The sequence below is a fragment of the Eucyclogobius newberryi genome, unplaced genomic scaffold (assembly GCF_026437365.1).
Source record: "Eucyclogobius newberryi isolate DKJ021-1_F unplaced genomic scaffold, fEucNew1.0.hap1 SCAF_19, whole genome shotgun sequence".
Classification (NCBI taxonomy): domain Eukaryota; kingdom Metazoa; phylum Chordata; class Actinopteri; order Gobiiformes; family Gobiidae; genus Eucyclogobius; species Eucyclogobius newberryi.
Window position 1 is genome coordinate 29,149,518 of NW_027315823.1, and position 23,305 is coordinate 29,172,822.

The following is a 23,305-nucleotide window of genomic DNA, read 5'->3' on the forward strand; positions in this document are numbered from 1 at the left end:
AAATGTCACTTTAGGCAAAAATGTCACACTCTTGTCCCTGTCCCTGAAGAGAGCACGACGTCGCAGCGCTCCATTCCACAGCTTGTGTTTTTGCTAACAAGGCACAGACTGGGGAAGCTTGTTCGACGGGTTCAAAACTACAAGTGCAAATCTTAAGCTGTGAATAGAGACCATCCATGTGACTCGTGGCATTACAAACATGCCACTTTTTGATTTGATGCATTTTGTCAGTCCTTGGTAAATGTGCACGGGTTGTCAGATGTTGTCAGGGAAAAGGCTCTGATCCGTTCACATTCTTTTGACGCGGGTCAAGGAAATGAAACATTGCTTCTCGTCCCACAATTGATTGCTTGATTGCACATATAAATTGGGCTAAGTAATGCATTTAATCCATTTTTAATCCAATCTTGTTGTCGTGTGCTTCATTTTGGGGTGGAATCTACCTGTTATTTAACTTATTTATCTTTATACGACCAGACTCCTCATTGAACCTAGATTTAAATAACCCAAACCATTGATTATTATAGCCATTACTAGCAGTACTACCACTGTAGAGTTACATTTAATAAAAAAATGTTTTATCATATTGATCGATCTCGACTTTCGATACGGTTTTATTTGGCCTTTTCAAAAACAAAGTGAAAGAAAATGGCTTTTAGTAATGATTTCATGAACATAAACTATACAGACTTTTAAAATGTGCCTTTTAATACAAATAAAAGTCTGACTTTTGCTCCGAACCACATGTTTTTTTACTTAGAACATTGTATGTGGATTGTCCATTCAAAACCCTCCCAAATAACTGACGATTTCACATGATTCAATCTCCATCCGTCAATCTTTTAACAAATTGCCTTAATTATAATGTTATTGCAGTTAATTTTAGATAGATAATCGCTTTAGGTTGTAGTCGTATTCCCAAAGTCTTATTGTTGTTGTTGGTATTGGACAATATGTACGTTTTGCATCACAATTATCATGGCCAAAATAATCACGATTCACGATAATATCATGATCAATATAAACATTGCTGAGGGTTTAAACGTTTTATGGAAATATACTTATATGACATGTATGTACTGCAATAATCTTTGTCGGTGATTAAACAAAATGTACCGCGAACAGCTATTGTCTTCCTTTGATTAAAATCTTGATTAGCGATGTTATTGTTTATCGTCCCGTCCCCACCAGAGGGCGACGGAAGCCCGATTGCAGCTTATCTGTTGTGAATAATGAGCGGTTGAAGAGGACAGAGCGACGTCAGGTGCGCACAGAATATGGAATGAACTTCTTTTACATTCCTGATAAAACGATGGATGATGGATGATGGATGATTGTCGTTATGATGCTCCGAGTCTGGGCACGTGCCTCCATGACACCTCGGCGCGGTGGGAAGCTGCTCTGACCTTTCCTGGGCCCGCTGTAAATGATGCATTATGGTCTCCCGACACACAAAGCCAAAATATGCAGCGTGACGGCAACAAAAGACCTCGTAGTGTAAGAAAAATGTGCTGTCTACGAAGGTTGTGTTTGGAGTTAGAGAATGTTACGTTACACTATTTCAGGGCAGCAACTGACAGTTATAAAAGACAACAATCATGTTTTTTTGAATTGTTTGATTCAAATTATGTTGTATATTAAGACTTTTTCAATACATTATGAAGCAGAAAAGGTTGAAATGACTGAATACTTCTAGATATCAGTATTTATCAATAAAGTGCGTTATTGATTTTGATTTAATAATGCCATTGATTGTTTTTAAGAGTCTGTTTTGTCCAGATAATAGCTGCATTTATCAAAAACAGCTCATTGATTATTTTTATCGCCAATTAGTTAACGATTAGTCAGTTCATCGTTGCAGCCCATTTGTATTTAGAGGCAAATTAGACATTGAATGTTGAGTCACACTTTATTTTACTCTACACTTTTTTTAAACATAAAAAACAAACAGGACAAGAGTAAAGAGAATAAAACCGAGTGAAAATAAATAAAAAAGAAAGGAGAGGGTGCATCATTCCTCATCAAGCACAATGTCAGTGTAGTAAAAAAAGAAGATAAAAAACATGTATTATTATGATTTGTATTATTTATTATGCATTGTTTCTGCTACATTGTACAGCTCTTTTTAAAAATGTTTTAAATATATAAAATCAAGGCTCAGTTTAATGTTCAAGGTTTGGTAATAGCCTAATTTAAACGAACAAGACAAATTATTATATAGCTTTAAGCCTGTCCAATGGGTTTTGACAGCCCGGAATTGGACTATTGTTTGTGTTTTTTCTATGTAAAAAACAGATTGTCCTTCTCTTGAGGAGCAATATTTGTATCTATACCTGCTCAAGGATGCTGTGAAATATGAGTCGTCCTAAGCAAACTGCAGCGTGTTCAAGGCGCGCCATCAGCAGGAGTAGTTTTTACTGTAACGAAGACTTGCGGCACTTACGTCGTGGAAGATGGTCAGTCCCTGTCCGGGCATGTGATGCTGATGCTGCTGATGCTGATGCTGCTGATGCTGTGGTGCTGGAGGCTGCTGCTGCTGCTGCTTCTGCTGCTCCAGGAGATGCTTGTGTTTGGCGGACTGCAAACACATGGTGATTATCTCTGTACAAGCCAGCATCTTTGCGCAAAATGCCGAAGAACGTTCACAAAAAAACTGCAAAGGGGATGTGTGTCGGAGAGGAGCGCAGGAGGAGATGCGGGTGCGAGGAGAGACACCAAGTGAGGGCGAGGGGAAGCTGTGCGGCGGGGCAACTTTGTGCGCGCTGCGTGTGGCACAGGGTCCGTGTGTGTGAGCGCCACCTGCTGGAGACGCGCACAAGGAAGACGCGCACACTCGTATTACTTATTTACCATGGAATCTATACAATCTATGGATCAGAATGAGAGACAGGCAACGTGTGTTTTGTGACAGAGTAGATGATTTTGATCCGCAGTCCAGGGGGATTCAGTTTCTTCCCTTTAAACATAAAACTTTTTGCATTTGGCTCAACAAAATCGAGAATGGTATCAACAATCCATTACTTTCAAGGCTTTTTTTTTTCTTATTTATTCTTCTTAAAGCCCCAGTAACCTTTTAGCCAAAAAACAGACTACAATGAAAGCATTGAAAGCATGTTTTACTTTTTCTTTGTTGTTGTACTGAAACACTGGTGCACTGGACTTTGCATCTCCACAAACCTGACTCCTGCTGGGTGCCATTGAAATGTTCCTAAAATATTCCACAGTATGACATTAAACACTGAGAATGTTGAGAAGTATGGTTTTAACTGTCTATATCCATGGAATAATGCAGAAAGTTATGTATAAAAGTCATACTCCAAAAGCAGCGCTGGATGAACACTGTCATCTGGTGGATCTGGGAGGAACAACATCCTTTTTTACGTTTCACGTGCTTTAAACTTAATTTCATGAAAGCATATATATATATCACTTTTGAATATTTGATGTCTTCTTTGTCTTGTGCTTTTCTTTTTTACACATAGCCTACATAAAAACATTTAAACATGTAAACACGGAGCAAGGGGGCGTGCCCAAAATCCATGCGATATCCTCTTAACCGCGCTCTTCCTGAGTTTGGAGTTAGTTTCGCTTTCTGCATTACGATAACAACCGACAGCAATGAACGTGAGCTCCCGTTTCGACGAACAACCAAATAGTTTAGCACCAAGTTCAACTTTATCCAAGTTATTGTGGGCTCCGACCGTGCGTAAAACCGTGCGTAAAGGTCTGAAGAGCCGCTGCGCCAAACAACTACAGTAGGTGTGTACTTTGTCCTGTATTGTACACGCTCAGAGCTGTAAAATCTGCTAACTAGTAGTCTATACCATTTCATTACATATTTATGTTTTATGTAGAATATGACTACTGAAGTTGACAGCAATTTAAAAAAAGGTGAGTAAAACTTTCGGTTTTGTTTCAGTATCATTCATGTTTTGTAGGTTTTATCTTGTTAGAATTGCCTCTAGTGGGTTGCCATTTTGTTTTTATTGTTTTGTTTTTTAGAATTACACTTTCCAGCCATTTTTGTCAATTTTTGTATTTTTTTGGGACAATCTACAAACTCAAAGTTCAACCGCACTGTCACGTGACTCCAGACGCGCTTCCTGTTGTGTGTCCACAGCTGAGGAGCTCGCGGAGTCTCTGAGTGACGCCCTCAGCTCTGGAGATGGCCACGAGGCGGCCAGACTGTCCCATAGGCTGTCCGAGCTCTCCGTGCCGGTGTCGGTCAGCGTCCGACCGCAGGCATACCCACGTGACTCCATCCGGTACGTTATGCGCACGTGAAATGCTCAAGTGTCACCTTTTCTACTGTGTTTTTCTACCTTTTTAATACGCTGCTGGTCCTGTATGTGTCATCCACCTGTAGGAATCATGTGCAATACTGTAATATAACAATACCGTATTTTCCGGACTATAAGTCGCACCTTTTTTCATATTTTTGGCCGTGGTGCGACTTCTACTTATATTTATACTTATATACTTGTGTGACCGGAGTGTTCCTGCGTTGTGTTATGGAATCGATGTGTCAATCGAGTGGCCACGAGACCCGGTTTATCCGTTTATTCTTGTCACTTGTGAACAGAAAAACACCAAACAAGTTTACATATGCCACGAGGAAAATCCAGCCCAAACTAAAAGGGATATAACAACAATTAAATCAATATACAACATATAAAACATGAAGGACGACACGAGGGATGACTGATCTCTTCCCCGCACGGAGATATTAAAAGGGAAGAGGAAGTCACGACCCTCAAATTTATACTAGTGTGTCAATGGGAACACATGAAGAAGAAGTAGGGGCTGGAGGACCTTGACAGCACAATAAAACAAATACCAGGTATGTTGAACACAATATTAAACCAAAAATAATAAAGATTTTGTGTGATTATACTCCAATAAAACATGAACTGGTTACATGTCGGTGTAATCCCTCATTCGTCCAGGCGTGTTCCATAGTAGAAAAAGCTTCAGTTGTAGTCATCTGGACTCAGTTTGAAAAAATAGACGTTTCGACTCTCATCCAAGAGTCATTGTCAATAACAGAATTTAGGTCGAGAACTCCGATATTAATACTGTTCTGTGGTAAGACCCGCCCATTGGGAGGAGCCTTCCTGAAGTAGAAAGAGTTGTTTGTTTCAACAGAAACTCCCCCTTGTATCTACCGAGCTAGCCTATTCAGAATCTTAATGGGCTATTAGAATCCTCTTTGTCTTTGTGAGACCCTGGCTCAACCACCCTGAGTACCTGATTAGCATCTAAATGTCCTTTACCTTTCCAGGGGTTCAGAATCCCATTATAAATAACAGGAAGATGAAACCTAAGCCCTCCATTTCTGTTTAAAGAAGGTCTTTCTTTTTTAACAAAAATAGCTTCCTTGACTCCTCTTTCAAACCATCTTTTCTCCCTGCTTAAAACCTTCACCTCACCGTCTTCAAACGAGTGATTAGAGGCTTCAAGATGGAGATGCACGGCGCTCTGTGGACCTGAACTAGTATTTCTTCTGTGCTGATAAAGCCTCTTGTGTAGAGGCTGTTTCGTCTCACCTATGTAACGTTCTTTACAACTTTCTTCACTGCATTGGATCGAATAAACTACATTGCTCTGTTTTTGAGTCGGCAACTTGTCCTTTGGGTGAACCAGTTTTTGTCTTAAAGTGTTTCCTGGTTTAAAATAAACAGGGACTTCGTGTTGTCTAAAAATTCTCTGCAGTTTTTCCGACAGGCCAGACACATAAGGGATAGAAACACCCTTCCTTCTCTGTTCAGTTTCCCTTTTGTCCTGCTTCTTGGTTCTCTTCACTCTGTTGAGAGCCCAAGCGGGGTAACCACAGGCTGAGAGGGCATTTCGGACATGTTTTTCCTCTTTCTTCTTGCCCTCTGAGCTGGTGGGCACACCTTGAGCTCTGTGTTGTAAGGTTCTGATCACCCCCAGCTTGTGCTGTAGTGGGTGGTTGGAACCAAAGAACAGATACTGGTCCGTGTGTGTAGGTTTCCTATATACTTCTATTTGGAGTTTCCCGTCCTCTCCTCTGATCGTGGAACAATCAAGAAAGGCCAAGCGATTCTCCTTAGCGTCTTCTCTTGTAAACCTAATATGTGAGTCCACCGCATTGATGTGATCAGAGAAGGTTTCCAGCTCTTGTTTCTTAATTGTTACAAAAGTATCATCGACATAGCGGAGCCACAGTTTTGGAGCTATGCCTGAGAATGAGGCCAGTGCCTTCTTCTCAAAATGCTCCATGTACAGGTTGGCCACTATGGGAGAGACGGGCGAGCCCATGGCACAGCCATGAATCTGTCTGTAAAATTGTCCCCGGAATTGAAAGTAAGTGGTGTTCAGACAGATGTCCAACAGTTTACATATGTGTTCAGGTGTCAGTTTGGTCCTTTCCTGTAGGTGGTGTCTTCCTGCAGTCTGATCCTCACTGCTGCTACTGCATCCAAAAATACACAAAAAGGAGGTTCCACTCAGACCCATAGTGTGCAGCACAGATTCCATCACTTACAATGTGGCCAAGCATTTAACAACTATATTGGCTCCGCTTGTGGGGAATTCGGAACATCATGTGGAAAACACGCACAACTTTGTGGATAAAGTGAAACATCTCCAACTGGACCCAGATGACCTCATGGTTTCATATGATGTTGTGTCCCTGTTCACCTGCATCCCGACCACTGATGCAGCATTTTTTGGCTGGTGCGACTTATACACCAGTGCGATTTATAGTCCGGAAAATACGGTATATATATATATTACTCTTTCCATACGCTGCACTGTACATAATCACAGTCAGAGTATTGTACACAAGTTTTACAGCCGTATATTCTTGTTCAACCTACATTCTATAGTTACTTGTCTATATTTTGATTGAATGTTTCTATTTACCAGCTTTTTTTGAACTGTGCGTTGCAACGTTGACATTTTCCCCTTGTGCGACGAATAAAAGTGATCTCATCTCTTCTTGTTTTAAAGTGCTTTGCGATTAAGGAAGCACTCACCCATATCATATACTAGTGTACACGGACACTGGGGCAAGGTAGGTTAAGTGACTTTCCTAAGGACACGGTGACTCTATATACTCTTCTGTGGAAGCTGAGATCCAATTGCAGACCCCTGGACTAGAGGATCTGACCGCTCTACCAAACTGTCAATGTTTAGATCAGAAAACAGACTTTATGAACTGAGCTACTGTGACTTCTGATGGTTGTTATTGTGTGTTAATTCTATGATGTATCTTCTTTGGTAGATTGAAAGTTGGAGTGGAAGACGGCCTGTCAGACACCTCTGTCCCTGTGACACTTAAGGTTTCTACTGACATGACGATTGCACAACTCAAAGAGAAGGTACTTCAATGTTAAATCTGCACTATGTGGAATGTCTATCTGCTTGTTTCCATGGAGATGTTATTGTTTGGCCGAGAATGTTCCACAGTATGACATTACACTCATCAGCGGTGAATCTGCTCTCAATACAAATGCATACATTGAAGGTATTTTTTTGCAATAAAACACTTGAAAAATGAAAAATAGCATGATGAAATGTGATCATTTTGATGACTTTTACTAGTTTAGGACAAATGCTTGGATTGCAAATTGTTGCGTGAGCCTTCCATTCCTGTCCTGCTCTGCACTGTTTTTATTATTAGCTTACCACTACTTTAGCGCCTGTTATTGACCAAATCCGTTGAGATACATTTGCCATAACAATGTTAAAAGTAAATCTTAAAATCTCTGTTTGCATTAGGCTAAATCAAAATTCTGATGGCGTTTCCTGACAGAATCCTCTTTCACTTCAGAGGAATTAATTTTATTTATGTTGCTATAGTGCATCACTGCTCTAGAGTGAGTGCTTGCCCTGGGTGGGTTTCCTTTGGCTTTCTCCCCCATCAACCTCAGACATGCACATTTGCCCACACGGCTCATCCTGGGGGGTTGAGTTGAAGGATAAAGGCTCACGAATCTTGTTTTTGTTCCAGATCAATGTCGACTTTGGCTTCCACCCGTTGTTGCAGCGCTGGGTGATTGGTAAACGACTCGCTAAGGACTCGGAGACGCTGTACGGTCATGGTATTCGACAGAGCGGGGACCAGGTGTTCCTCTTCCTCCTGTCGGCCACTGCGGCCCACTTCACCAAGCAGCAACACAAACTGGACCACGAGCAGCAGGTTTTGGACGGTTTGTATCATGAACTTTACATGACACATTACATTATAGCTGTGCCTTTTTTATCGTGCAAAAGCATCAGAATTATTTCATGTTATTCATTCATTACATTTCTATTCTTGCAGGCATTATGGAATCAATGCACACCATGCAGCTTTTACCCAGAGGCACTTTTGTTGAGACTCCTCCACAGCCGAAACAAGGTCCTCCTATTGCTCCAAAACCTCCAAAGCTCACCGCACAGGTACAAACACAGGTTACTATAATAGTCTAATACAAAATAATAATTGTCAAGTTCTATCATGTAAAACATGAACCGGCTACTAATCTATTCTAAAACTAGTATCAAAACTAGAAACTAATGACTAAACAGATGAATAGGAAAAATCTTAAATTTAAGGATATCCTGTAGTTTACTCATGTAAGAAGAAATAAAGCATTTTTGTGTAAAAATTGCACATATTTGGGACGTTTAAACTTAAAAAAGGACATAACCAGGTCTGCACTTCTTGCTTCATTTTATTGACTTATTAAGTACAATTTTTTTTATTTTGGATATATAATTTTGTTTTTTAGTAAACTCGATCTGACTGAAAATAGGCCTAAAATTTCAAATTGTGTCTAATTTTTTAGACTTTAATAAATCAGGCTCAAAATTGGATATCAACAAATCCTCCTGGATGTTTAAAAAAAAATAAAAAATAGGAGCAGATTGGACAAATTGTTGACAGACCGACCTGTAGTATTTCGCCTTTATTTTTTATAATGTTTTTTATGTATTTATTCTTGGGCAAGTGATTTAATTTACAATGGAACATAAATTGCAGACTTGTAGACAGTGGAAACAATAACCAAACAAAAAGAATAGAAAAACAAATAAAAGGACTAAATGCTATAAAAGTTTTAGAATTACCTTGAGCTTTATCATTGCTGGTATCAGACCACACTAATTAATAAAGAAATAATAATTATTTAGTGTTGAAAATGTCAGTCAATTGACTACAACTTTAATTTTTTTAAATGATCATCGAGTCATTGAAATTAGTATTGAGAATCGAGTATATTCTTTAGTACACTACAATGATTACTATTATATGTTCATGTTTTAATTAATATTTATGTCTAAAATCCTCCAAAACATTAATAAGGGGTAAAAATGTACTACAAAGGAGAAATCGATAATAATATTGAAATACTGTTCAATTTCACCTTGTTTTGAAAGCTGAACTCACACCCTGTGGTAAGTGCTCGCGGACCCCCAAAGGGTCCTGTGCTCTGGGTTTAGTCTGGACAGGGGCCACTTGGGATATTTTCTGACTGGTGAGAAGTCCGTGTCTCAAAAATGTTGTGTACTAATGTTATAAGTAATCAATTATTCAGCATTGTAAAAGAAAAGAAAAGAAAACCCTTCAAACAAAAGTTGGACTAAATAAAAACAAAATCACTGACTGAAACTGGGTGAGAATTAAGACTAATACATGTAGTGTTCTAAATGTCACGTATTTCAAAAATAAAAAACATGTAAATGACAATCCGCTGCTTATCAGTTCTGCGGTTTTGAACAGGAAGCCAACGGCCCGTTTCTATAAGTGTTTTTAGCTTGATTTAAATGTTTTTGTGCCTGTAGGATGGATGGGCCTGTCCTCAGTGCACCTTTGTGAACAAACCCACTCGTCCAGGCTGTGAGATCTGCAGTCAGGCCAGACCAGAGGACTATGAGGTGCCCAACGTGTACACACCAGACCCAGTGGAGATCCAGAGAATGGAGCAGGAGGAGCTGGCCATGCTGCTGTATGAAGAGGTAACAACCACACAACTGTACGGACAAAAAGACTTTATTTCACTCAATACTGTGCCAGTTTCTTACAGATATTTGTCATTTTGTATTCAATATTTTTTTCTATTTGTGCATGTGTTGTTTTAGACACACATTGATGCTGCTTATCCAGTTTTTTTTCCAAATAAACAACATTAGTAACGGAGCTCAACGCTTCAAATTCCGCCGAGGTTCAAGAAGCACATTTCCATTCATTTCCATTCATTTTTGCTATAGACAAAATGTTTTAGGAACAGTTTATAAAGTTTCCGAAACAGTGTTTGAATAATATAATCTGCTTTATGCTCATTAGTTGGTGCAGTGTTTTTCCTCAGAATCCAAATAAAAAATTATGGCAAAAATAACTGGCTTTACGTGCAAAAAACAAACTATTGCCATTGTTTTATGACCAATAAAGTCATGCCTAAGAGGTCAACCCTACTGCCACGTACACACATTATCAATACCATCAGCTTACATAATGTTGTTATAGTTACGTACACAACAAAGGCAGATTTTATTTGTGTTTACTCTTGTATAAAGTTAATCATTTTCATTTGAATAAAGGCTCAGGTGAAAGAAAGGGAACAAAACTACCTCGAGCTGATAGAAACAGACAACATGGGGCTCATTCCCAACCAAGAGGAAGTGGACTGCCCCATCTGCATTACCCCACTGCCACCACTGGAGGGCGTTGTTCTGCGAGAATGTCTCCACACGTTTTGCCGGTCAGTAAAGGAAAAATGGAGTATTATACAGGTGTTTTTAAGGTTTTATCGTGTTTATTATGTGCGTCTCTCCGTTGTGTGTCAGGGAATGCCTCGTAGGGACGATCGTGAACAGTCAGGATGCAGAGGTGGCCTGTGCCGACACCTCGTGTGACAGCAAGCTGCTCGACAGAGAGATTAAAGCGGTGAGTAACAGCCGTAACACACAATACCAGCAAAGAAAAGATTTGGCTTTCCAAGTACCACCAGATAAAAATTAGGTCAAAACCAGGGCTATTTTGGGGCTAATTTGGGGTTACACCAGGTCTTAATGAGGAATACACCATTGCCACAGTAGTTTTGTCTTAAGTAATGACTAAAGGAAGAGCCAAACTGTGGTAAACTATTTACTAAAACTTGCAACAAAACAAAAGACCTGAAGACGTGTCCGCGTACCACCTAAAGCAGCGATCCCCAACCTTTCTCCTCACACGGACCGGTGCAATCACAAGACTTTTTTTCAGGGACCGGTTGAATGGGACGCCAGTAACAACAGTGTAGTTTGTAAAACACTGTGTGTGGGACAGTGATGCTGGTGTTTGGAGCGGTGGCTCTACATTTTGTATTTTGTCACTTTACGGCGTTGGCTCCGTGTCATCGCGGACTTTCTGTTTCACATCAGATTATTATATCACGGTCACGGTTCTCCTGCTGTTTCCATGGATGTATCGGCCGTTTCAAGGCGCCGCAGACGAACGTGTGGCATGTTTGAAACGTACGAGTGTGACTGGGAAGCAGAGTGTGGAGCGCGGGGTCCGCGGTGGTGCGGTGAGGACGCGGGTGCTGGGGCGGGCGGGAGGCGGGGGCTGGGGCGGGCGGCGAGCGGAACTAATGGTGGTTGCTCGCGGCACGTGCTCTTTTACACAACAAAACTCTTCCCGGTCGCACCTATAATAGATCCATGAGTCGCACTCGTGAGTTTGAAACACGCCGCTCTCTCTGTTATGCTTCAGCTGCTTCAGGAAGAAGCTCCGTGGGAAACAAAAGCGCCACAAGTCGTTCCGTGCGCTCCGCGCGCCACAGATTCACGTGTTCTTAATAAAATATGTAAATTAAACAAAGTATCGAATCAATAAAATAATAATCGAAGCTTTTTTGTAATCGAATTATTCGATTAACTCGAATAATCGTTGCAGCCCTAGTATTGTTACTAAAGTAGAGCGATATATATAGAAATATTGACAATCTTGTGGACAATGTTGTTTTGAAAATAATCTAAATCTGTTTATTGGGTATATTGTTTATGATTTAAATGCTGCAAAAAGGGCTGAAGTTATATTTTAATCTTTGTCTGCACATTAGAGGTTTTGGTACATTACTGTCGGACTGCTGGTTTGCAGATTGTAGAATGTGATGATTTACTACCCGATGAGGGCCAGTTTACTCTTAACTGGATTACTAGAGTTGCAAGATGCATCACAATAGGATCGAAAGATGGCAAATCACATCGACTGCAAATGTTAGTCGAATTAATTTCCTCTGCGAACAACAAATGATCGAGTTTTGTTTTTGTACAACCCTGTCAATAAGACTTCTACAAACGTGTTTCTGAAATGCACGGGGTTACAAATATGAACTCGTACAATTAAAACACAAATTGAAATCTTCATTCAATCTCAATTATTGTCAGAAATCTTGCAGTTATGGCTTAGATTGCGTTGTATTTTCCGGTACACAAGTTATATTCAAAAAGCCTGATCATCGTGACTTGACTTGAGCATTGAACTGTCAATATTTGCGTTTTAATAATATTTACTTCTGCCCCACATCTAGCATTACATTTTATTAGCCCCTGAAAACCAGCCAAACATGTACTGTGTAAATATATTCATTTTCACTGACTTTAAATGCTGCTGGATAACACTGGAACTTACGTCTTTCGTCCAGATATGATTAGAGTTATTGAGCGTAGATGATTCTTAATGCTGGCTAACACTGGGCCTGACACTTGTGCCTCGTGTGCGCTCCAGCTCCTCACCGAACAACAACTGCAGCGCTTTCTGGAGCTGCGCCTCAGCATCGCGGAGAGTCGCTCCGAGCACAGCTTCCACTGCCAGACGGCCAACTGTCCCGGGTGGTGCATTCACGAAGACGAAGTCAACGAGTTCCACTGCGACATCTGTGACGAGACCAACTGCATCCTCTGCCGGGTAGAAACGATATTATTGTACGCATTATGATCTAATCCGAAAGCACGTTGGATAATCTGAATAATAGATGACTGTTTTAGGCGATTCACAAAGACATGAATTGTAAAGACTACCAAGAAGACCTCCGGATCCGGGCGGAGAACGACCAGGCGGCGCAGAAAACCAAACAGATGGTGGATGTAGGTTGTCTTCTGTGCGCGTAACTCAAATTTAAATTGCACGTTGCGGCGATAAAGTGGAGTTGTGTGCGGCAGGCCATGCTGCAAAACGGAGAGGCCATGAAGTGTCCGAGGTGCAAGATCATCGTCCAGAAGAAGGACGGCTGCGACTGGATCTGCTGCGTGATGTGTCGGACCGAGATCTGCTGGGTGACCAAACAAGCACGCTGGGGACCAAACGTAAATATATAACACTTCGTTTACCGTATTTTCCGGAGTATAAGTTGCGCTGCAGCCAAAAAAAGCATAATAGAGAAGATAAAAACATTTATAAGTTGCACTGGAGTATGAAATGCGGTTGCAAGTATAAGTATAAGTTGCACCCCGGCCAAAACTATGAAAAAAGGTGCGACTTACGGTAATAATACAGTGTTCCTTTGTTTAAGGTAAATATTTGATTTAAAAAAATGTGCCGACTAAAACTAAATGCAAAGATCTAAAACTAGGATTAAAATGACACACATTTTACAGAATTCTTTTTTTTTTTCTTTTTTTTTACAATTTTGGTGATGCTTATAATGTAACTTCCTGGTTGGACATGAGCAGTAGATGGACGTCACTTAGCAACCATACTGTAAACAAGGGCCAAAATTCATCGTTATCAGGTATTATTATTTGACAAATTATAACACCTTTATTTTGTTGAAGAATGTTGTGCATAAATTGTCTCTGCGTTGAAAAATATGAAAATAAAATGGCATACATTTTTGTCAGATAATGATAAACAAAAACCTAAATGAATGAAAGGAACGACTGGGGGCTAGACCCTAACAAACATAATTGTGTGTTTTTAAGACATTTTCAGTGGCATTTTACTTTCCAGTACAACGATGCATGATAACGATGACACATATAATATGATATAATACTTGATATAATCCTGAGCCAGTACGAAGACGGTACATTTTCTGAAAACACAGTCATAATACCATATATATTGCTTTAAAATGTCAGCTTTTTTCTTAATTTAGTCCCCTTTTCCACCATCATATAGTAACATAGTCAAATAAACCAGTAAATAAAGGATCGGTTTGTGCTCCATAAACTCCATAAATGACAAATAAGACACACCTAAATCTAATGTTTAGTCATTTTTTGGCTTCAGCTTTGAAATGAAGATTGTTAAGACCCAACACTGTTCTGTCTACCGTGTGTCAGGTCATATCTAACAACAGCAGTTTTACTCCGTTTATATTTAATAAACTAAATCTTGGCTGGATGTTCCTCTGTGTGTAGTTTGTGACCACTTATAATAGAGTAAATCGGACATCAGAGGCCAAAACTACCGAGTCTCAGCTTCACAAAGAGTTCAACCGTTTCATTCCATTCCAAACGGGTTCAAAAACCGCTTAAATTTGGTTTCATTTTCGTCGCGTGCAAAGTTAGATTTTACATTTTTAGAATTTGTGGTAATAAACAAACGTGAAGTACTCGTGGTAGTCATAGTAAATAAAACATTGCCACCATATTATAACAGTAAACTTAATCGTAACCAATGTGTTAAGCGTGTAACTGAAGTAAATGCAAACATCTTGCTCTCTTTCCAGGGCCGTGGGGACACATCGGGAGGCTGTAAATGTCGGCTCAATCAGCAACCGTGCCATCCCAACTGCCAGAACTGCCACTGACACACACACACACACACACACACACACACACACACACACACACACACACACACACACACACACACACTAATGAACAAACCTTACACGGCTCCATGTCAATGCACTGAAGGGATACTTTCTTATTATGATGTCAGTGCTACGAGGAGATGGCGCTCACCTTTTCGAATCCTTTTCTCCGCTCTCGAGGCAGAATATACCGTATTTTCCGGAGTATAAGCCAAAAAATGCATAATGCGGTTGCAAGTGTGAAAGTAACAAATAATATCACGTACAAGTCGCTCCGGAGTATAAATATAAGTATAAGTCGCACCCCGGCCAAAACTATGAAAAAAGGTGTGACTTATAGTCTGGGAAATACGGTAATCTTTATAAGAGCGGCATATTCTATATTCTGCAAGTGTTTATGTGCAATTTGAACGGCTACAATGATTATATATTATTGTAGTTAACTGTAATGAGCTTTAACATGTGAGGCACACTTAGGATTCTTCCTAATATCCTATGATTGAGGTTGATGTTTTCTTCAATTGACAGAATAATCAATAAATGGTGAAGGATGTATATTAAAGATGTTTACAAGGGGAAAAAAAGGTGTTAATGTTAAAGGTGCACTTTGTAACTATGAGATGCTTTAGCGTTGCCTGGGATGTTCCACACAATACAATTAAACATATCTCGCTTGCATTTAATGAGTTGCATTAAAGGAACTCTACATGGCGACAAGCATTTTGTAAGTGTATTTGAATGTTTTAAACTGCCATGAAGTAACAATTGGATTTAAGAAAGGCATATCTTGCTCACTCAGGTGTTTGAAGTTTACTTTGACCAATAAATTGCAAGAATACACTGTGAAAGCAAAATTATTTACGTTCATCAATTGTGAGGTTAATTATTGTGTATTTTAAGTCACATTGTTGTATGACTTTTATCAACTGAGGCCTGTTGCTAGAAGCTGCTTTAGTTTGAGTTTAGGCTAAGTTCAGGTTATTCATTCGTTTTCTCGAGGTTGCGGGTGCACAGCTCTCGCCTCCAAACAAGGAGATCGTGGGTTCGATTCCCGGGCCAGACTAAAATCACATGATCTCTCAGGAGTTTGCATGTTCTCTCCGGGTTCCTCCCACTGTCCATTTGCCACTTGTGAGTGAATGTTTGCCTGTGTGTCCATGTCTCTGTGTTTAACCCTGTGACGAGCTGGCCCCTGTTCAGGCTGTGCCCCGCCTAAGGCCCAAAGTCACTGGGATAGGCTCCAGTCACCGGTAGAAAATGAATTTCCATTGAGTGAGTTCAACCAGATTCCAGCAACAAGTATGATAAACATAGTATGAGATATTTGTATGAAAGTGGACAAAAACAACATTTTGACTGGTTTATTATGTTAATATTCTGTACAGCTTTACATTAATAAAACACATTTAAATTTAAAAAAATAAAAGGCAAGTTAAGTGCATTTAAATCATAAAAACAGTGAGTGCAGATGTCTGACATGTAGCGACCTTCATATGCACTAATAATACCAACAACTTAAACCAGTGTGAGACTTCCAAGGCAACAACTAAATATGGCAAAAAAGAACTCCAGCATGTCACAAAAATAATACACATTTGTCTATAAAAAGTGCTCTGTAAAAGTAATGCGCTCTGAAAAGATGTGAAAGCTGGAAAAAGTATACTTCAAAATTTAAAACGGATGCAAATGAAAGATTTAAATAATGAGTTTTTATTTATTTATAGGAGATCTTCTACTGAAAGTGTTTATCAGACTTCCTATAAGTGATCTGTTCTTCTGTATCTACCTCTGTATCTACCTGCGTTGCACCAATGAAATTTCCCCATGTGGGACAATAAAGGATTATCTTATCTTATCAGTAAACAAAAAAAATATATATTTAAAATTGTCATCTCAATTCAGAAGCGTAAATCTGTGGAAGGCTTGATTTAAATTTGCTGAGAATGAATAAAAACTTCTGAATAAATGCTTCTTTGCACTGGTTCACACAAGAAAGCATTTTACCACGTGAGTTGAAATAAAAAACCAAAGTGTCAAATTGTGGATGTTGGGACATTTATTTTAAAGAAGACGCAGAGGCGGTGCTAAGTTATGAAGGAGGAAAGGAACGCGCACATCTGTCCTAAAGAAGCACGCGAGATCCAAGAAGGGAACACAAAAATGCAGATCCTATTTGGTGCGCACAATATGCACACGCTAAAAAGACTGACATCGACTGAAAGACATTTTGGAGCATATCAATTGTGTGCACCAACTTGTTTCACTGTATAACACGACAGCATTTATAAAAAGCAAACAATGGAAATGTGTTTTTGAGGCGTAGTTTTCAGGTCATGAAACACAGGCATTTTATAAAACACTGATTTAAATGCAATTGTTATAATGTATTACTCATACTTCAAAGTAGCAAGTAGTAAATTTGCACCATTTTGTCATAAAAACACTGAAGTAAACATTAAATGAAAACAGCGTTGCATTATTGTTATTTAATAGACATTGTTATACATTTGCCTTGTGTCTGTGTGTCATGACCAACATTTAAAACAAAAAGAAACAGCAAATATACATCAAGTCACACAATCCTCCATCCAGACCGTTCATACTTCTCTAAAATGGCAGCGATTTCAAGTCTAAGCCATCAGCATAAATCCCTATAAGCACTCGTTATAACCTTATATAAATAAACTTTGATAAAGATACTTAGTATAAATACAGTCTTTATTTGACATAATAGGATGTGTCCTCTTCAATAAAATCCAGTCTCTTCTTTTACATAGGATCCTCGGATGTCCTGGAGGAGGGAAATCTTTAAGTCACAAAGCAGTTATTATTCTGACAATATAATCCAGACGTCGAGTGGATGAAGGTGGAGTGGAATCAGATTTGATCAAAAAATGATTCTGCTTTTAAATCTGTTGATCCTAGAAGTAAAAACAAGGCTTCGGTAAGCCTCAGCCGACCGGTTTAGTGGAACAAATAAAAATGTATCTGAAGATCAGTCAAAAAACATCATGACGGCGTAGTTGTGCGTTTTGGACAGAAGTGGCCAGGCATAATGTTTATTCAAAGATTTATTTCAGGTGACCGAAGCCAATTGAGCCTTAGGTGGTCTACATCCTGGACACTGTCACCGTTGTACATTCTTACAGTAGCGATGACGTCACAGATAAGGACAGAACTGGAGGAGTGTTTAGAACGACTGTAAGGGAACGGACAGTGTCTCACATGAGCGGGTGAAGAGGTACAACCGCTGTGGGCTGACGTCACACACATTTTGACACAAATCTGATTCCAGTCTGGGTTAACACAAGGGTCCAGAGTGGAGCAGTTCAAGGAAACAGGTTGAGCTTGGGGGCCCACTCCAGGGCAGTGTTGACCAGTGTCAGAGCCGCCGCCCCTAAAGCCACCGTCAGTCCCATGACGGCCAATCGGACGAAGCGCCGTGCAGCTGAAGGCTGAGCCACCGCCGTCACAGCCGAGGGGGCGGGGCCTTCTACAGTCCCCGCCTTCTGTCTGCGCCGGCGCCGAAGAACCGAGTCTGGTCTTTGAGTAGACGCAAGCTCAAAGTCCTTAAAAGTAGTTGTAGTCATGCTTGAAGAAAAGAAGAGAAACAAGAGGAAAACGGTGCATGTTTGTAAAAAATAAAAGTCTGCTTGAAAACGAATGTGAGCAATGTTTGTGAGGTGATTAATAATGCAAGTGTGTAAGTGTAGTTAAGCTTCAGACAGTAGATTAAAGATACATAGCAGACATATTACCGAGGTTTCTTCCAATACATAGCAACATTTGGTTTGATTGCAATGACATTACTGTATTTTTTTGTATCGCTCCATGTGATTTGACCAATTGTGATTCAGTAAAAATATCAAAACCCTCGTTAATCCATTTGATCAGTCCTACTTTTTCCAAGAATAGTGTTCAGTTTGTGTTGTTAAGGAGTGGAAAACGGCCCCAGGCTTCGCATTTACTTGGAAAAACATGCAAATGTTACATGCGAGTACCTGTCGTGAGAGGCCGCCTCTTTGGCCAGTTCAGAGGGCGGGAACTGGACAAACAGATCTCCGGCCTGACTGATGAGGGTCTCGTAGGGAAGGTCCTGGGGAATCTGAGAGAGGAGGTGGTGAACCATGGCCATGTCACACTCGCACTCCAGTACCTCCTCTTCTCTGTACAGAACAATCTAAAGAGTAAAACGGCAGGTCAGTTTCTGTGCAATGCAAGACCAGCGTCGCAGCGAAGTACTTACTACAGCAGCGAAATAGATGGGCATTAATGGATGGCACGCGAGAAAGAAGTCGTATAACCGCACGACATGTCGGAAGTCGGACAGGACATGGCCGAACCAGGTGATCAGCCAGCTTAGAGCGAACACCGTGCCCACCTCGGACCTAAAAGAGGAAATACGTGACGAGTGATTTAACAGTGAATCCTTTTGTAGTCAATCTCAGTTAGGGTCGTCTAAAGTATGAAAAATCAGATACTAATCAATACTAAAACTACTGTAGTATTGAAACTAGATGGTCATAAAGCAAGTATCGGTAGCAAAAGAATTCTCTTGAGCTTCGTCAGAACAAATGGTAAAATAAAGTAGGTACTATTATTTGTGTTGAAAATGTGTATTGTCTAAAAAACATGTCTGTTTAATCCCTCATTCATCCAGGAGTGTTCAATTGTAGAGAAAAACAGTAGGACATAAAACCCCAGTTCCCATATTCGATTCGCAGATTGAGAATGACTACTTTTCTAAAAAAAACTATGTTTTAATTACTATTATTATTGTGGTATCTGAATCAGAATCGAGTACTGAGGTCATTTCTTCATATTGAACTAAGAGTGTGAAATGTTAGTGTATGTTAGTTAATGTATTGCCCAAAGTCACTGGGATAGGCTCCAGTCACCCACGACCCCGAACAGGAACAAGCAGTAGAACATGATGTTAGTATTGAGACAACCCTAATTTCAGTAAAAACATTTCTACATGTTTTAAAGTACTTACTGTTGCATAAAATCATGTACTTCAGGATTGACCCTATCAATGATAGGCATCAAATAATTCAGTATATGTTTAGTATTGTCCATTGTGGGGTCCATAAAGTCCCTGGAGGAAACAAAATGCATTTGTTATTGATGAGCCCCAACAGAGTTGGACTGGAGTCAGACACAAGGCACCTGAGGTGATGAGTGGACAGCTTTTCCACCAGAGCTGTTGCTCGCTGCTCTTCAACAACTAATAAAAAGGTAACGACTATGTCATGGTATCCTTGGTAGTAGTGCAGCTGGGGGTTTCGTTTCAGCACTCGGAGGATGATGTCTATCAGCTCTTCCTGCAAACCTTCCCTCTGCTCGTCCGGCATACCTGCAGCAACAACATGTGGTTTAGCTTTTATTTAGAACAATTGCATATGCAATTGCATAGAGACTGGATTTATTGGCACAAACTACAACTTCTACTATTGTTTTTTGAAGAATAAAGAAGGAAATGTTTGGTCTTTTTCTACTTTTTCTGGACAAACTTGCACATGTGGATAACGTCTGACAAATATAGTTGTAAATACTGTGAACATATGGACTGACAACTGACCTGAATAAATTCAATTCATTATTGCTTACATTGTTGAGTTGCAACAAGAGACTACTGAAATGTTTGTTAATCAGTAACTGATTATATAATGTCCAAACAGTTTAAGCTCTGTCATAGTGGCAATAGTGCACCACAGATAAGTCCCATGGGAGCCACGGTCTGTTACAAAACATCTTTGTACAATCCCAGTGTAGCCAGTAGATTCTCAGAGCAATGCACCCAGGTAAAACAAAGACAATATTTCGTTCTGCTGTGATACACTACATATTTTGTAGTGATAAAGCTGCTTTCTCAGTCCAAAGTGAACAGGACTTCTGCCAGGACAGGAGAAGGCAGCACTGTACATCGAAGTACTTGACCTCACCATGACATCATAAAATCTAAAACGATCATGTTTTATGTTTCATGTACATGTGTTTTCAGACACAGGTGGTTTTGGTATCACTATTTGGACTGAAACTTATGCCAAACATTAACCTGTGCATTCCATTTAAATGTATTCAGGGTAAAGTATAACAGTTCCTTATGATGTTGAAACATAACACTTGATGCAGCATGTTTTGTATTGTGCCGAAACAGCGTAATCGCCCCAGATCTACAAGAGATAAAGTCTCATAAAATATATTGTCACGACGACAGATATGGAAACAGATATGAATTGAAATAAAAACGAAGTGCATCAACAAACAGCGGGACAAAAGACAGCACAATGATTTATGCTTCACAAAACTTTTTATAAAAAACAGTTTGACTAGTGTGTAATTACTGTGATTGTTACAGCCAATTGATATCATTTAACATCAAGGATTTATTTTACTGGTGGGTTTTAAATTATGTTAACACACATTAAAGCAATGGAAGTTTTACTCACCAGGAGGAAACCTCCGCAGTGAGCGCTGTACATCCAGCAGCACCTGGTTGTAATCCTTGTTGTTCTCTCGATCCACAGTTTCTAGGGGAGTGGAGTTCCCATGAGTCAAACATTGAAATAAATGGATGGGAGAAGTTGCAACTCGTACAGTCAGCATTTTTATTCAGCACATCTTTGGACAACAGATTTAGCATATCTATTTCAAGGAGTCTTACTATGCTAACTCAACTTTTATGAAATACTATCCATTGTATTAAAATATGCTTGGAGTCAACTTTCTAAGCAGACAAAGCGAAACAAAGTATTTTAGTTTGTGTACATCGTCACCAGACTTTTCAAAATGCTTCACTTTCTGCAAGGAACGTTAGATCCAATATAGTCACGTCATCATCTTCTCAGTCTGAAACTTAAGCCCAGTACCTGGCTCCAGCTCCAACACATGAGGCGGCACGTTGAGCAGCCGAGGCCACACTTGACAGCGGATCTCGTCGGTCAGCAGCCCACCTTCGCTGATGGCCATCCTCCTCAGAGCCCCCACATCCACAGGACTGGCACTCAGAGCCTGGGAGATGTCCGCGATCTTCCTCTTCCGCTTGCTGTCGGGGTCTAAAACAAGATGCAAAAGTGGGTTAGCCTTAAGTCTCCCTAGTCTTTCATTGGGTGAATTGAGCGGTCGATCCGTGTTTTCGGGCCAAACACGTCTGACCGGGCTGGACTCCTGTGTTTACGCTCAGTTAAAAGTGCATATGACAGATTAAACTACTCTTAAATTGACTTTTAAACGGTCAGAAAAATTCCTTGTACGCTAATTGTCTATGCGTTTTGAATGGCATTTTCATTAGAGGTTTACAAAATCTAGAACTCAATGCTATTTCCTGTATTTTTGCACTTTTCTTTTCGAAAAACTAGCACTTGATTGATTTAAAATTGATTACAGGCACAATCCCACGAAACCAGGTCATATGACAAGTTTTTTTTTAATGAGAAGTTTGGCTTTGAACATATTATACGAAACAGCCTTGGGGATCTTTTCATGACAGTGACTATGATTCATCCGATGTGAGTTATGTGATTAGTTTGTGACTGTTCACAAGTCACGACCAGTGCAGGTTTGAACAAGATGAGAACATGATGCACACAATTGATTAACTGACACGTGACACCAGTTGTTGATGAGCAGATTCCTTTTGAGCATGCAAATGTACACATAATGAACTGTCCGAATGAGATTTATTTCAACCCTCTTTCTTTCACATTGAGGTACAAAATCAGATCTAATACAAAGGAAAAAGGCAGGAATGAAACACAATTTAGAACAATAAAATGCCCTTTGGAACAGCAGTGACTCGTGAAATGAGGCTTTCAATTTATTCAACCGTTATCTTGCCCAATTAAAGGTAAAAGATGGGTCATTTCTGATAAGTGGTGCTTAATCATGAATGGAAAAGAGCATAATGTGACAACAGAAAGGCTCTACTTTACTTCAGGGCTGTTGGGTTGAGTCACATTTAAACTGCAATGTGAAAGAATATGTCCCTCAAACAGATTAGGAACATAAATCTATATCAACCAGGACCTCCAGTTTGAACGTTTCCACATTTCGCATCGCAAATTCAATGAAACAAAAAGTATTGATCGGACATTAAAGCCACGTTAACGTTACCCCGGCTGCGTTGTCTTCCGTTCACGGGCGACGACGAGGGACCAGCGCTTTCCGACGTCTCCATTTTCCGTCTCTTTTCACGCAATCACGCCTGCCATTACCTGTTTGGACCTCAATCTTATGACCCCGTTACTACTAGTGACGAGCCGTTTGATTAGCAACGCTAGCAAGACGACACAGCCCATGACACTGACAGCCAACGCAAACTACATCCTTTTCTCGTTTCAAAAAGCCATAACGAGCAGAATCCGGTGGCCAGATACGAGCGGAGGCGTTTGCTGAGTGCGTTGCGATGGCTAAAAGACGATAAAGCTACATGTTTACATTGATTTAATTAAGCTAGGAATGGGATACAACGATCTCCTCCAGGCTAGCGGGCTGAATGATGACGTAATGACGCAGGAGGCCGGGTCACGCAGACAGGAAGTGGCCACGTGACG

At 40.1% G+C, this 23,305-nt stretch overlaps 3 protein-coding genes across 3 annotated transcripts in view; 1 reads left to right on the forward strand and 2 right to left on the reverse strand.

Moving 5' to 3' along the window:
• necab3 (N-terminal EF-hand calcium binding protein 3) overlaps positions 1-2,645 on the reverse strand; it is a 55,666-nt gene extending 53,021 nt beyond the window's left edge. Inside the window, exon 1 of the mRNA XM_072452593.1 lies at positions 2,444-2,645. Coding sequence (XP_072308694.1) covers positions 2,444-2,617 — 174 coding nt within the window. The 5' untranslated portion in view covers positions 2,618-2,645. The remainder of the gene's footprint in view (positions 1-2,443) is intronic.
• Positions 2,646-3,590: 945 nt separating this feature from the next.
• Positions 3,591-14,908, forward strand: rbck1 (RanBP-type and C3HC4-type zinc finger containing 1). Its single transcript, XM_072452592.1, has 13 exons — positions 3,591-3,759; positions 3,855-3,891; positions 4,121-4,265; positions 7,250-7,346; positions 7,979-8,177; positions 8,291-8,409; positions 9,793-9,966; positions 10,549-10,709; positions 10,795-10,894; positions 12,719-12,898; positions 12,979-13,077; positions 13,153-13,296; positions 14,664-14,908. The coding sequence occupies exons 2-13, from the start codon at positions 3,858-3,860 to the stop codon at positions 14,742-14,744; spliced, it is 1,533 nt and encodes a 510-aa protein (XP_072308693.1). The 5' UTR covers positions 3,591-3,759; positions 3,855-3,857; the 3' UTR covers positions 14,745-14,908.
• Positions 14,909-16,096: 1,188 nt separating this feature from the next.
• tbc1d20 (TBC1 domain family, member 20) lies at positions 16,097-23,235 on the reverse strand. Its single transcript, XM_072452601.1, has 8 exons — positions 22,866-23,235; positions 21,623-21,808; positions 21,203-21,283; positions 19,920-20,106; positions 19,747-19,848; positions 18,997-19,138; positions 18,752-18,930; positions 16,097-18,341 (listed from the first exon to the last, which is right to left on the reverse strand). The coding sequence occupies exons 1-8, from the start codon at positions 22,927-22,929 to the stop codon at positions 18,080-18,082; spliced, it is 1,203 nt and encodes a 400-aa protein (XP_072308702.1). The 5' UTR covers positions 22,930-23,235; the 3' UTR covers positions 16,097-18,079.
• Positions 23,236-23,305: the final 70 nt, after the last annotated feature.

What these genes read in the sequence shown, in the direction of transcription:
- rbck1 (XM_072452592.1), top strand. Translation starts at nt 3,858, where the DNA reads ATGACTACTGAAGTTGACAGCAATTTAAAAAAAG. An exon ending in TGACAGCAATTTAAAAAAAG is followed by an intron (nt 3,892 to 4,120) that starts GTGAGTAAAACT and finishes GTGTGTCCACAG; the next exon opens with CTGAGGAGCTCGCGGAGTCT. An exon ending in AAGCACGCTGGGGACCAAAC is followed by an intron (nt 13,297 to 14,663) that starts GTAAATATATAA and finishes CTCTCTTTCCAG; the next exon opens with GGCCGTGGGGACACATCGGG.
- tbc1d20 (XM_072452601.1), bottom strand. Translation starts at nt 22,929, where the DNA reads ATGGAGACGTCGGAAAGCGCTGGTCCCTCGTCGTCGCCCGTGAACGGA. An exon ending in TGTGTTGGAGCTGGAGCCAG is followed by an intron (nt 21,284 to 21,622) that starts GTACTGGGCTTA and finishes CCACTCCCCTAG; the next exon opens with AAACTGTGGATCGAGAGAAC. An exon ending in CCATCTATTTCGCTGCTGTA is followed by an intron (nt 18,931 to 18,996) that starts GTAAGTACTTCG and finishes TTTACTCTTTAG; the next exon opens with ATTGTTCTGTACAGAGAAGA.